At 42.5% G+C, this 12937-nt stretch overlaps 1 protein-coding gene across 1 annotated transcript; it reads right to left on the bottom strand.

Moving 5' to 3' along the window:
* Nucleotides 1–1325: 1325 nt before the first annotated feature.
* On the bottom strand, nt 1326–7267 carry LOC149151294 (uncharacterized). The gene is made up of 3 exons (XM_089443109.1): nt 5816–7267; nt 3875–5291; nt 1326–3241 (listed from the first exon to the last, which is right to left on the bottom strand). Exons 1-3 carry the CDS (start codon nt 7265–7267, stop codon nt 1326–1328), a joined length of 4785 nt encoding a protein of 1594 aa, XP_089299235.1.
* Nucleotides 7268–12937: the final 5670 nt, after the last annotated feature.

The following is a 12937-nucleotide window of genomic DNA, read 5'->3' on the forward strand; positions in this document are numbered from 1 at the left end:
TTTTTTTTTTTTTTTTTTCTTTCTTTCTTTCTGAATAAGACTATGCTATTATATTACAAAAAAAGGCAAAAATTACATCATTTTTGGTACAGCAGAGCTGAAGCTCTGTGATTCCTGTCGAAGGACTGACAGTAAGCTCAGGATTGATCATCTCCAAAATTACATAAGACCGAGACTTGAACCAAATCGACACTGAACATACATGTTTAACTGAAACACATAGAGACTGGAACAACTATGGATAGCCGTCACTGTAACAGATAAGGACAGAATTACATAAGGACAAAGACCGGACACATATAAGATAGCGGTGATAGCAGACAGTGAAAAAAAACCTTCTTCAGAAACCTGAGGCGAACTACAGAGCGAACTAGTCATCATCAGTGGTGTGCCCATCTTCCTCCGCTTTGCATCTGGGAATCTTGTGGATGTATGGTTCGGTGAGAGTGTCACGCTGCACAGGTTCGCTTGGGCCTGCCCCAGGGTCTGGGGAGAAGCTGTCTTGAACAGGGCGCAGCATATCAATGGCGGGAACTTGCATATCAATTGTAGGAGCCAACCCAGGAATCCGCGGAGGGCTGGCACGAATAGCATCATCTTCACCTCGAGGATTGCTGCAATGCTCCACCGAAACCGTAACAAAGAAAGTTGAATTTGACAGAGTACATGGAATACGATATCTCACCATGGGATGCTCAGAGTGCCCACAGTCCATAATCTCTCGGTGTTCCGCAGCTCTGCCTCTACCAACTGCCCGTCCCCTGGAGCGCCTACGGTCAGAAGAAACCTCGATTGAGGAGGAGGGGGAGGGGGCTTGCCGCTGAGACGAAGCCCGCCCTCTGGAACTCCCGCGCCGGCTTATCAGTCGTTGACGCTCTCGCTGCATCTTTAAATTGCACGAAGAGCAGGTATAACCCGTCGCAGCCTCCCTCGGAACCAGAGAATGAGCACACACCACCTCCGAGCACTCGAACCTTATGCCAGTCAGCGGGAGAGTGACAGAGATGCCAAACATCCCCGAATTATCCCAATAGCAGGAATTCCCCCTCACAATCTCCCTCAGAACCAGAGTTTGAGCCACCACGACCTCCCTCAGAACCAGAGCATTAACAAACACAAACTGCGGGAGAATGACAGAGAGGCCATGGCTATGTAGCGCCATTTTCCAGTTACCAAGAAGGGCAGTGAATGCCGAAAGGACCCGACTGCCATTAACCAACGCCTCCGAACTTAAATGCCTCACGCAACAAGCCCATATGCTATGCGTCCTGTTATACGTGGCTTGTCCAGGTGGACACCTGCCCTCATGACGAGCCCCTGACCTGTCAAACATTAAAACCACCCGCATCCGGGAGGGAGAGGTCCTTTTGCACCAAAGCAATGCAGTCCTGTTTGAGTTGTTCATCCTCAACCATGTCCAAGGAGCCGGAGAAGTAAGGTGAAGACTGAGACACACCTTGATTAGCCATTCTGTCGACTACCTGGTTTGCTGTTCTGCGGACATGCTGGAAGGTTATACTTTGAGGATTCTTAAGCTTTGCCTCCAGGGATTCCAACCTGCTTAGCAATCTCCAGCTGGTTGCTATTTGGACTGTTGTTGCCCCTGCCTGAATTTTCTTGGCTGCTGCTATTAGGATGAGAGAGTCGCCCTCAACCTCAAGAGGGAAGAAGTGTTCTTGCTCTGCTAGACAGATCCCGTGCCAGAGTCCTTCCAGCTCAGCGACATTGTTGGTGTCTTTGCCTAATGAGCCATAATAGATATGCAGAAGTGCTCCTGTGTGGCTTCGGATGATTCCTCCGAATCCTGCAGGACCAGGATTACCTTTAGCTGCACCGTCAAAATTGAGCTTGAATGAGTTGAAAGCTGGTGGGGACCAGGAGGACGGGGAGGTGGAGCTGCGTGGAGGATGGGTAATAACCTTTGCAAAGGCGGAAAGGTCAAGATTCCATTCTTTAAAGATGTCCTTCTCATGTTGCACTTCTGGCATGTCTGTATCATACCAGGTTCTTATGGCTAAGGTTTCCTGGATATTTCTTTTGTAGATGAGCCACAGAGCGTCGATTGTCCGAGAAGTGTTGTTGAAGATTCGAGAGTTGCGCTCTTTCCAGAGAAGCCAGTACAAAAAGCCTGGTATTAGACCCCATAAAGTATTGAGAAGTTGGCTTTTGAATGGGTTCTTGTCCCAGTTCCGTATAGTTTCCGTTACATCCTCGCCCCTGGGATCTGTTCTTTTGTTGCATTTCTCCACTTTTTCCCAAAGTTGCTTTGCTAGCGGACATGTCTCCATTAAATGACGGATTGTCTCAGCATGGAGATTGCAATTTGGGCATCTAGAAGGCCCAATGAATCCTCTTTTTATTAAATTGTCCCAAGTTAGAATGCGCTTTTTACTTAGCAGCCATAAGAAAGTTGAGATTTTAGGCCAAAGCCCTGGTAACCAAACTCGTGCCCAAATTTGATCTTTATCCGCTTGGGTGTCTGAATAGCGCAGCTGATGTGCTTCTTTAGTGGTGAATGTGCCTTTGTGCGTGTGACCCCATCTGAGCTTGTCCTGCTGGTTGGAGTGACGGATTCTGCGATGAGTGAGTTCCTGATCCATGTCTGAGTATGTTTCGCCCTCCCAATCCCTCTGCCAGCTGCTCGCGGGTTTCCATAGTCGGTATCCATGATGCTCTATTTGTTGCCAGAAGTGTTGAACCTGAATGAGGTTTTCTTGCTGCATGTATGATTGCCAGAGTGGCATTTGGAATAGATTCGCAAGTTTAGGGAGCTGCTGCCACGAATCCTCCCAAAACTTGGCTGACGTGCCTGAATGGATTTCCCAGAAACTGTGTTCCTGAATGAAGTGGCTATGTATCTTTGCAGCATTCCAGATTGGTGAACCTTGGGCTGTAGAGTTAATTCTGATGAGATCGTGCCATTGGCTTCCCAGAGCATATTTCGCTTGCCATATTCGAGCCCAAGGTGAATGAGGCTTGGAGATCCAGTTCCACCACATTCTGGCTCCCATTGTGTTGTTACTTTGAAGCGGATCTCGAAGCCCTAGTCCTCCTTCTGATTTGATTTTGCACACTTCTTTCCAATTTACGAGAGCCCATTTTCGATTCCTGCCAGTGGAGCCCCAAAGGAAGTTGTGCTGAAGGTTGCGAATGGCTTTAAGGACCCATTTTAGAGCTGCCATAGTGGAGAAGAGGTACAGCGGCATAGCTTGAAGGACAGACTTGATCAGGATCAATCTGCCTGCCATGTTGAGAGCACGAAAGGTCCACGATGAGAGTTTTGATTCTAGCTTATCCAGGAGAGACCGCCAGGAAGCATGTTTGATAGCTGAGTCCGAGAGGGGAGCTCCAAGGTATTTAGATGGCAAATGGGATATGGTGAATCCCAGAATTCTGGCAATATTCCTTTGAGTGGAGGGGGGGTGTTAAAAAAGAAGAGTTGAGACTTCGAGGCATTGATGGAGGTGCCAGAGGCATCAGAGTAAAGGGAGAGAAGAGACTTAAACACTGAGGCTTCTTTCGAGGAGGGATGACCAAATAGCATGGTGTCATCAACGAACTGCTGATGAGACTGAGGATTGAGACCATGGATGGAAATACCTTTAAGCTCTTGAGAGACAACGGCTGATTCGAGAAGTCTGCTGAGGCCCTCGGCCATTAGAACAAAGAGAAAAGGTGAAAGTGGATCCCCTTGCCTAATGCCACGAGAGGGTCGAAGAGCCATTCAAAAGAACAGAGAAGCTTGGAGAGGTAATGAGGTTCATAACCCACCTGGTCCAGGTTGCACTAAAGCCAAAGGCTAAAAGCATTTTGTGAATGAAATTCCAACTTAGCTTGTCAAAAGCTTTTGAGAGGTCGAGTTTTAGAATCATACCTGGTTTCTTGAGAATCTTTAATGAATGTATTACCTCATTTGATAGTATGATTCCATCCATGATCTGCCATCCTTCCACATACCCTGTTTGTTCCGGAGATATGAGTAAGGGCAAGAGAGGTTTGAGCCTATTTGCGATGACCTTTGAGATTAGCTTGTAAATTACATTGCATAATGTGATTGGTCTGTATTTTTCAGGCCTGTTGGGTTCTCCGCCCTTGGGTACCAGTGCTATGAAGGTGGTATTTAGGGCTGGGAGGACCCAGTGCATGCTTCTGGATTCTTCAACGAGGGCCCATACCTCAGTTTTGATGAGTTCCCAGAATTCGTGGAAGAAATTGGCTGTAAAGCCATCAGGCCCAGGCGCTTTTCTGTCTTTGAGTTGAGCCATGGCTTCTTCAACTTCCTGCAAGGTCGTGGGCTGGAGTAATCTGTTATTGTGATCCTCAGTTATGATGCTTGGAATATGCTGCGTGATGGCTCTGATTGCTGCATCCCTGTTCTCAATGGGTTCCGTTAAAATTTCCTTGAAATACCCTGTGAATTCCTTTTCCATGTCCTCATGTTCCTCAATTCTTTCGCCTTGTTGGTTGTTGATGAACGTGATATTATTGTGCATGCGCCTTTGAATGGTGGCTTTGTGGAAGAATGTTGTATTCTTCTCTCCCTCTTTGAGCCAGTTGATTCTAGATTTTTGCCGCCAGAGTATTTCCTCTTGTTTCCCGCGTTCCTCAATTTGATTCGAGAGGATCTGTTCCTGTTGTGCTTGTTCTTCTGATCTGCCTTCAAGGATGAGAGTTTGTTGAAGTATGTGCATTTGCTGTTCCAATTGTGAACGCTTCTCCTGAATGTTGCCAAAAGTTGTGCGATTCCACACTTTGAGGACATATTTCAGATTTTTTAATTTTTGTTGGAATTGATACATTTTGGCTCCCTCTGGCGGAATGTAAGCTGCCCATGCATCGCTGACTACCGTCTTGAAAGTGGCATTTGTTAGCCAGAATGCTTCGAATCTGAAAGGTCTGTTGCAGCGGTTACCTGGCCTGGTCCATTGTAGCAAAATTGGCCAGTGATCAGATCCACTTTGGGGGATAATGGAAGCATTGAAATCCCCTCCTAGGTGGATTGCATTGTCAGAAAGAAGGAATCTATCAAGCCTGGAGGCAATGTGATGAATACCTCGACGCTTGTTAGTCCAAGTGAAAATGCCATTAGAGGTTGGTATGTCCATAAGATGATTGTTTTGAATGAATTCTTTGAGGCCCTCGCTGTCACTGTCGAGCCTGATTCTACCTCCTTGCTTCTCTGCCATGGATGTTATTATGTTGAAGTCGCCGCCGCCAATCCAGAGCGGGAATTGCCTGTTTTCATTGAGGATAGAGATCGTTTCCAGCAGTTCTAGTTTTTGCTGAATTGTCTGAGGAAAATATACATTTGTGAGATGCCCATGGATTCCGGTGCCAATGAGGTGGAAGGAGGCTTGAATAAGATGGAGAGTGGCATGGAAATCATATAGTGTGATGATTTGCGGGTTCCATAAAATGGCTAAACCGCCTGAGGCTCCAGAGGCGTCTACTGAGATGGCGCTGCTTCCTGCCCAGACTTTGCCGCGTATTCTTTCAATAGCTTCAGTGCTGCTTTTTGTTTCTTGCAGAAAAACTATGGTTGGTTTTTCTTGTTGAATCAAGTTTTTAATCATTCTATGTTTTGAGGGGCTGTTGAGTCCTCTCACATTCCAGGAGATTAACTTCATGTAAACTGAGATTTGGGTTTGTAGAACTTTGTCAGCTTAGGGAATCGCCCCGACTCCATAAGTATTTCACCTAATGCTATGGTTCTTTGAAGGTCTATCTTTCTTCCTCGTTTCTTAGGGTCTTTGAGCATCTTTTTTCCGTCCCATAGGCTGCCTCCTTGTATGCCAAGGCTTTTATGATTGTGTACCTTGGCTAAGACTCCTTCCAGCTTGTCTATTTTCCAGGGTTGAATAGAGTTGTATTCTCTCTGTTTGCATGCCGTTTCAAGTGTGAAAATGTCTAGACCATCTATGCTAACATCCACCTGATCTTCTTCCATGACAGTGGTATCCCCTAGTTCTTCCTCATCCGCTTCCTGCTGAAGACTAAGAGCCAGAGCAACATCTGTCTCCATATCATAGTCTTGCTGTTTATTATCCACTGAAGGTTTCTCTTGGGAGAATGAGAAGGGACTGAGACTTGACACCGATTTTCCTTTCTCCAAAGAAGGGTTTGGAATGGGATTCAAAAAAGCAAGATCAGAGGGCTGCAAGGGGTCTGTGGGAATGAGGGAGGAAGAGGGCGAAGAGGTATTGCGCCGAGGTTCAGAACTAGGATGATCTTGCTTGTTGTGCGTTGCAAGAACAGAGAATCTGTTCTCGGAGTCAGTTTTGAGAGCGTTGTCCATGACTGGCTGAATCTTTTTGGCATGCCTACGATGGTTGGGAATTTTGATGAAACCTTCGGAGTCTTTATCAGAGACAGCAACAGCTACTTTGGACTGAGAGTTTAATGGACAGTCACGGAAGAGATGGCCATGCTCATGACACTTGCGACAGCGGAAGGGAATATGCTCATAATCTAAAGGTTGTGTCCATTCATAATCATCGTGATAGAGTCTTACCGTATCAACTAGAGCTTTGGTCAGATGCATTTGGACGCAGATCCTGGCATATGAGGTATATTTGTGAGTTTTTGTTTCAGCCGCGACTCTGATGAAGTTGCTAAGTTTGTTGCCTATATCCGCCAGCGTTTCTTCTTTCCAGTACTCCGCTGGGAGGGAGTACATCCTGATCCAGACTGGAGCCCAGCTGAAATCTTCCTTATCGGGATTGAATCTTGGTTTCCATTCTGTGAGATAGAGGCCTGAAGAGTTGAAGAAGTATGGGCCTCCTTCGAATATCCGCACTCTGTCCTCCACACAGTGAAAGATTGCTGTGAAAAAGCCTTTTGGACCTAGTTGCAGAGTGATTTGTCCCTTGGGCTTCCATTTGGAAGCTATCCAACCTTGTAAGGCTTTTTCCGTAGGCCAGAAGCCTAGAAACTTTCCGATTAGTGCGTGATCTTGCATGTACTGGATCTCACCATTGATGCGGTGGCTAGGCAGTTCAACCTTGATGGGTTCGGCAGCTTTTGGGATACAAGTGGCCGAGGTTACCTTTTGCTGTGACGCCTTAGCTTTGTTGTGTATCTCATTGTCTATATTGTCTTCTTCTGTCGGGGCCGTATGATGCTTTGCTTCATTCGTCTGATGTCCATCCTGTCCTACGTCAGGGCCTGCGCCTGCGCCAGAGGGGAACTGAGGCTGAACGAACTGAGATTTGTCAGAGCTTGTGGAGTTTTTTGGAGGGGAGGCGGAGCTCTCCCCTCCTATCGCCATTTCCATTGCAGGCGACCAACAGAGGTGCGGCGGCGGCTACAGTGAGAGCAGTCAGGGGCGGCTATTGGCTAGGGTTTGGCAGCATTTGGCTGTGATTTGCATCAGAGCAGTTTTTCCGTCATCATTTCTTTATATGTTATTCTTAAGTGTTATTTTATTTATATGTTATTCTTAAGTGTTATTTTATTTTTTATTTAAGTTTTATAAATTTAATAAATATATTATTTATTTGTAAGTTATTATAAAAGAATAAATATGTTATTTTTCATTTAAGTAGTAGTTTTATATTGTGGAATTTGTAAGGAAATTTTACATAGGTAAAATTTGACTTGATTATTATATTAAAGTTAAAATCTAGAACTAAATTCAATAATAATTAGTGAAATTAAAAGTATAACCATTCTATATTTATTTTATATCATTTATATTTATAATAAATATATAATAAATAAAGTTATAGCAAAGTAATTTATTTCTTATTCATTTATCAATTTTGCTTCATATGAAAAAGAGATTAGGTCTTAAAGCTATTTAAATATTTAATCTTTATACATTTTCTTCATTTTTCTTTAATTTATTACTCATTTATCAATTTTTCTTCATAAGAAAGAGGTTGAATCTTAAATCTATTTAAACATTTAATCTTTATACATTTTCTCCATTTTTTCTTTAATTTATTGTGCTTTGGATTTTAATACATTTTTATATTTTAATAATTTATACATTTTTATAATAAATTTGATATTATAATATTATTGTTTCTTCAATTAATAATCTTCTTCAATTAATAATTTATAATATCATTATTGAAACTCATTAAATTGTGTTATTAACAAATTAATGCAAAAAACACTTACCAAAATACAATGAATATTGAAATAAATGTATTCCATTTTGCAAGGACAACATTATGAGGATATGGTCTTATGTTATGCAATATTATATTATTTGAATTAAATATATTTCTTAGCTATCATTTCTTCATATGTTTCTATTACGTGTTTTTATCTTTTTAGTTTTTTTTACCAATTATAAATTTAATAAATATGTTATTTATTTGTTAGTTATTATAAATGAATAGACATGTTATTTTTATTTATTTATTACAAATTAATAAATATTTTATTTATATATTATTATCATCTATTAAATAGATAATTTATTTATCTTTTTTTTTTTTTTAATTTTTTTTCATAAATTATTTAATTGATTTATTCTAAATTAATGAATTTGGACATTTTCTATAAGCTCAAATGCTCATTCTTTTCTTTCTTCGATAATATGTTGATGCCTATGACAATTGTTGTGATGCTAAGCCATTCGCATTGACTTTAATGATATTTGGAATAATATTATAATTATTGTAAAAATAATTTGAAATACAATTATTTAATGTATATAATACCAAAGTAATCATTTGTTTTCACTCATTTACCAGTTTAGCTTCATATGAAAGAGAAGTTAAAGTCTTTAAGCTATTTTAACTTTTAATCTTTGTACATTGGCTCCATTTTTGACCAATTTCACTTCATAGGAAAGAAAAGTTAAATCTTAAAGCTATTTTAACATTTAACTTTTGTATATTGTCTAGGTTTTTTTAATTTATTGTGATTTTGATTTTAATACATTTATATATTTTAATACTCTATACATCTTTACAATAAATTTGATATTAAAATATTAACATAACAACTATATCAATTATAAATCAATTTTATTGTCTCTTCAATTAATAATATTCTTGAACTAATAATTTTTAATATCATTATTGAAACTAGTTAAATTATTATTGGCTTCATGATGTATCATTCTTGATGTTTTTCTATTGTTTATTACATGCATTACAAAAAGTGTATATTAAGACTGAATAAAATTCGGTCTAGATTAGATGTATGTTAAGACTGAACAAAATTCAGTCTAGATTAGTATCTCATGCATTGCACTTCTGAGTCAATCTTGTTTCAAGGAGGACTCTTGATGAAGAGGGAATTCGGTAATGGTAGGATTGTAAACATATTTTGATACATGTTCTAGAAAAATAAAGGCAACCACATCTTTAACGTATAATCTAACTCATGTAGGATCCTATCAGTTGAAATTGAGCTATAATGGTACATGAAGCATGTGGTAAAAGCAAGCAATAGATTTTTTTTGGCGGGGGGGGGGGGGGGTTTCGTATGAGCTCTGCAACTAGGGTTTATGCAAACCACTGCAACGGCGCAGAGCGCATCTCCTCGGCCGCATCAAAGCTGTCGCCTACCTGAGCACGACAATACGCCATTGGATTAACCAGCGCGGAAATGGGCAACCCCCAGGGGGGGGCTTCAAAGCCCTCCCCCACCTCTAATCGAGAGCCTTCAGCGCAAACTTGGTCTTTACCTTCAGGGCCAGAGCATGAAGAGGCGGATAATAGAGAGCCCCCTCTGCAAGATAAGACAAACGCACTCCCCAGTCAGTCAGAAAGACGCAACGAGATACCAGAAAGGAAAACAGAGCACGAAGAAGCACCCAAGGTCACCTCGAAGACATGCAAACCCATAGCAGCTGAAAGGCCCAAGATAGAACTACCCAGTCATAGAATCAATGGGTGAATCCAGTATATGAAGGACCATGCACTCATTGGAAAATTTATTGGATTCTGGCCGACAGAAAAAGCATTGCATGGATGGATCTCTGCCAAATGGAAACCCAAGGGTCATGTCACCCTGCAGCTAGGACCAAAAGGGTTCTTCACGGTGATTTTCTTCTGCATTGAAGACAAGAATAGAATAATGGATGAAGGGCCCTATTTTTTCAACTCTGCAGGATTGTATTTAAGGGAATGGGTAGAAAGATTCAACCCGGACAAGGAGGACCTCAGCTGGGCACCAGTATGGATCAGGATGTACTCGCTACCAGAGGAATATTGGGATGAAGATTCGCTCAAAGATATTGGAAACGGGCTGGGGGAATATATAAAATCGGCAGAAGAAACGAAGCTGCGCAGATATACATCCTATGCCCACATTTGCATCTTCATGCGCTTGGACAAGGCCCTGCCAGACTCGGTAAGTCTCTTCCATGATGATTATGAATGGATTCAACCCTTGGATTACGAACATGTACCCTTTCGCTGTCGCAAATGCCATGCTCACGGGCATCTTTTTCGGGACTGCCCGCTGAATGCCAAGCCCCAATCCCCTGATCCCTCTGACAAGCAGACCCAAGATGGCTTCACCAAAGTAGAAAATCGCAAAAGATCGCATAAAAAATCCTCAAATGGGAAAAACCCCAGCAGGATGCCGCATCCTTTCCTTCTACCAGTAACAACTTTGAGATTCTCACCAATACCTCTGAAGATCAGCCCCTGAATTCGAGGCCTAGCCCCCCGCCCATCTCCGCTCCTGCAATCCCTCCACCCTCTGGATCCTCTCCCACTCCTCGCCCTCCCGAAGTTGACCATGGATCCCCTAGGGAGACTAGGAAGAACTCAGACTGGAAAGCAAAGGACATGGATGTGGATGGCATCCCCAACCAATCCTTGAGCGTAGAAATCGCTTCAGAAGACACAAGCCAGCCTCAACTGATGGACAAAGAACCGGAAAGCTTCGACTTGGGAGGACTAGACATTCTGGAGCTCGAATCAGCTTGCAAAAAGAAGGATTATGACAAGATTCCAGAGCATCAACTCAGCACATTGGAAGTCATCATTGCCAGGGCATACCAGCAACAACAACTAGGCATTCAGCCAGGTAGTCATTGGGACGCGGTCTCCTCCCAAAAGATTCCAAAAAGAGAGGGAGAAGAACTGATCTCCAACGAACAATCGCAATAGGGAAAATCCTGGTTGACTCAGGCAGGTATGCGAAGTTGACAAAGTACTACAAGCCCACCGCTAGTAGTGAATCATGAAGCTCACTTCATGGAATTTAAGGGGGCTCAACAGCCCAGGGAAACTAAGAATGATAAAGAACATGATAAAGCAGGAGAAGCCACAGATTTGCTTCCTTCAAGAAACGAAGTGTAACAGTAACACTCTGGGAAACATACTTTCCAGAGCATGGCCAGGCAGTTGTTCAGTAGCAGTGGACGCTTCAGGGGCTTCAGGTGGGCTGGCTATTGCTTGGAACTCGCAAGCGATAATGCTCTCAGATTTTCATGCATCTCACCACATTATTCAAGCCACTTTTCACATAATAGGCACAAACATCCATGGCCATCTTACCAACATCTATTTCCCACAGGAGGCATGTAATAAAATAGCTTTACTGAATACTATAGAAGTACTGAATCTCCACAGAGTCCATCCTCTTTGGATCATTGGAGGAGACTTCAATATGATCACTAAGTTAGAGGAAAAGCAAGGGGGTCGAGCCAAGATGGAGCAGGAAAATGGACACTTCAAAGAGTTCATCCAAAAAAATGCTTTAATCGATCTGCAGTTTTGAAATGGTACGCATACATGGAGTAATCACTGGACTGGAAGGCAACAAATCACATCCAAACTGGACATATTCCTCATATCTGATAATGCGGTGCATTTGGGAGGTGACATAGCGGCAGCAATTCTCCCTTACGCAGGCTCTGACCATTGGCCCATATCCCTTCAGTGGCAAAGACCGGGCAACGCCAATAGGAGACCATTTCGCTTTGAAGCGTTTTGGCTCACCCATCCCACATTCAAATACTTCATCATGAATACTTGGAACAACTTCCAACCACCAGAGGGATCCAAAATGTTCCAGTTTCAACAGAAACTCAAACATCTTAAATCCCGAATCAAGCTTTGGAATCAAGAAACTTTTGGAAACATTTTTCAGGCGCAACAGGATTTAAACAAGGAAATGAAAGAGCTCCAACAACAAATAATCACGGGGGGACACAATGAAGGAACTTTGGAACAGGAGCAATGCATTCACAATCAACTGGAGGAGAGGAGAAAGCAGGAGGAAATATTATGGAAGCAAAAATCCAGGATAAGATGGCTGAAAGAAGGAGAATGAAACACTAAGTTATTCCACAGAACCACTGTACAGCGGAGAATGCACAACACTATTTCTTTCATTCAGAAGCAGGATGGGGAAAGAGTAGAAGAGCATGATGAGATCGAGTAGGAATTCATAAGACACTTCCGGCAAGTTCATCAAGAGCCCCAAACAGATAGACAGCCTGCATTTGCAAAAATCACCCAAAATGTGCCGAAAATCATCACTGAAGAACACAACAAACTCCTTCTACACCCAATTCTGCCTCAGGAGGTGGACACTGCAATGCATCAGCTCAAGGAAGTAAAAGCCCTTGGCCCGGATGGCTTTACTACCACATTCTTCCACACCTTCTGGGAGCTGATAAAAGATGAAGTCTGGCAGGTGGTGGAGGAATCGCACACTCTTCATTGGCTTCTACCCTCTCTCAATTCTACCTTCATCACGCTCATTCCTAAAGAAGAAAGCACCAATACTCCAGATAAATTTCGTCCAATCGCTCTATGCAATGTAATTTACAAAGTGATATCTACGGTCATAGCCAACAAATTAAAGCCGTTGCTGCCCTTGCTCATTTCGCCAGAACAATCTGGCTATGTGGAAGGAAGACAGATCTTAGACAACATCATCCTCACGCACGAAATCATTCATTCTCTAAAGCACTCCAAACAGGCAGGTATGATTCTCAAGCTAGATATGTCAAAAG

This window comes from Pinus tabuliformis, chromosome 9, assembly GCF_031772625.1.
Source record: "Pinus tabuliformis cultivar Carrire ecotype Pingquan chromosome 9, CPIR1, whole genome shotgun sequence".
NCBI classification, from domain to species: domain Eukaryota; kingdom Viridiplantae; phylum Streptophyta; class Pinopsida; order Pinales; family Pinaceae; genus Pinus; species Pinus tabuliformis.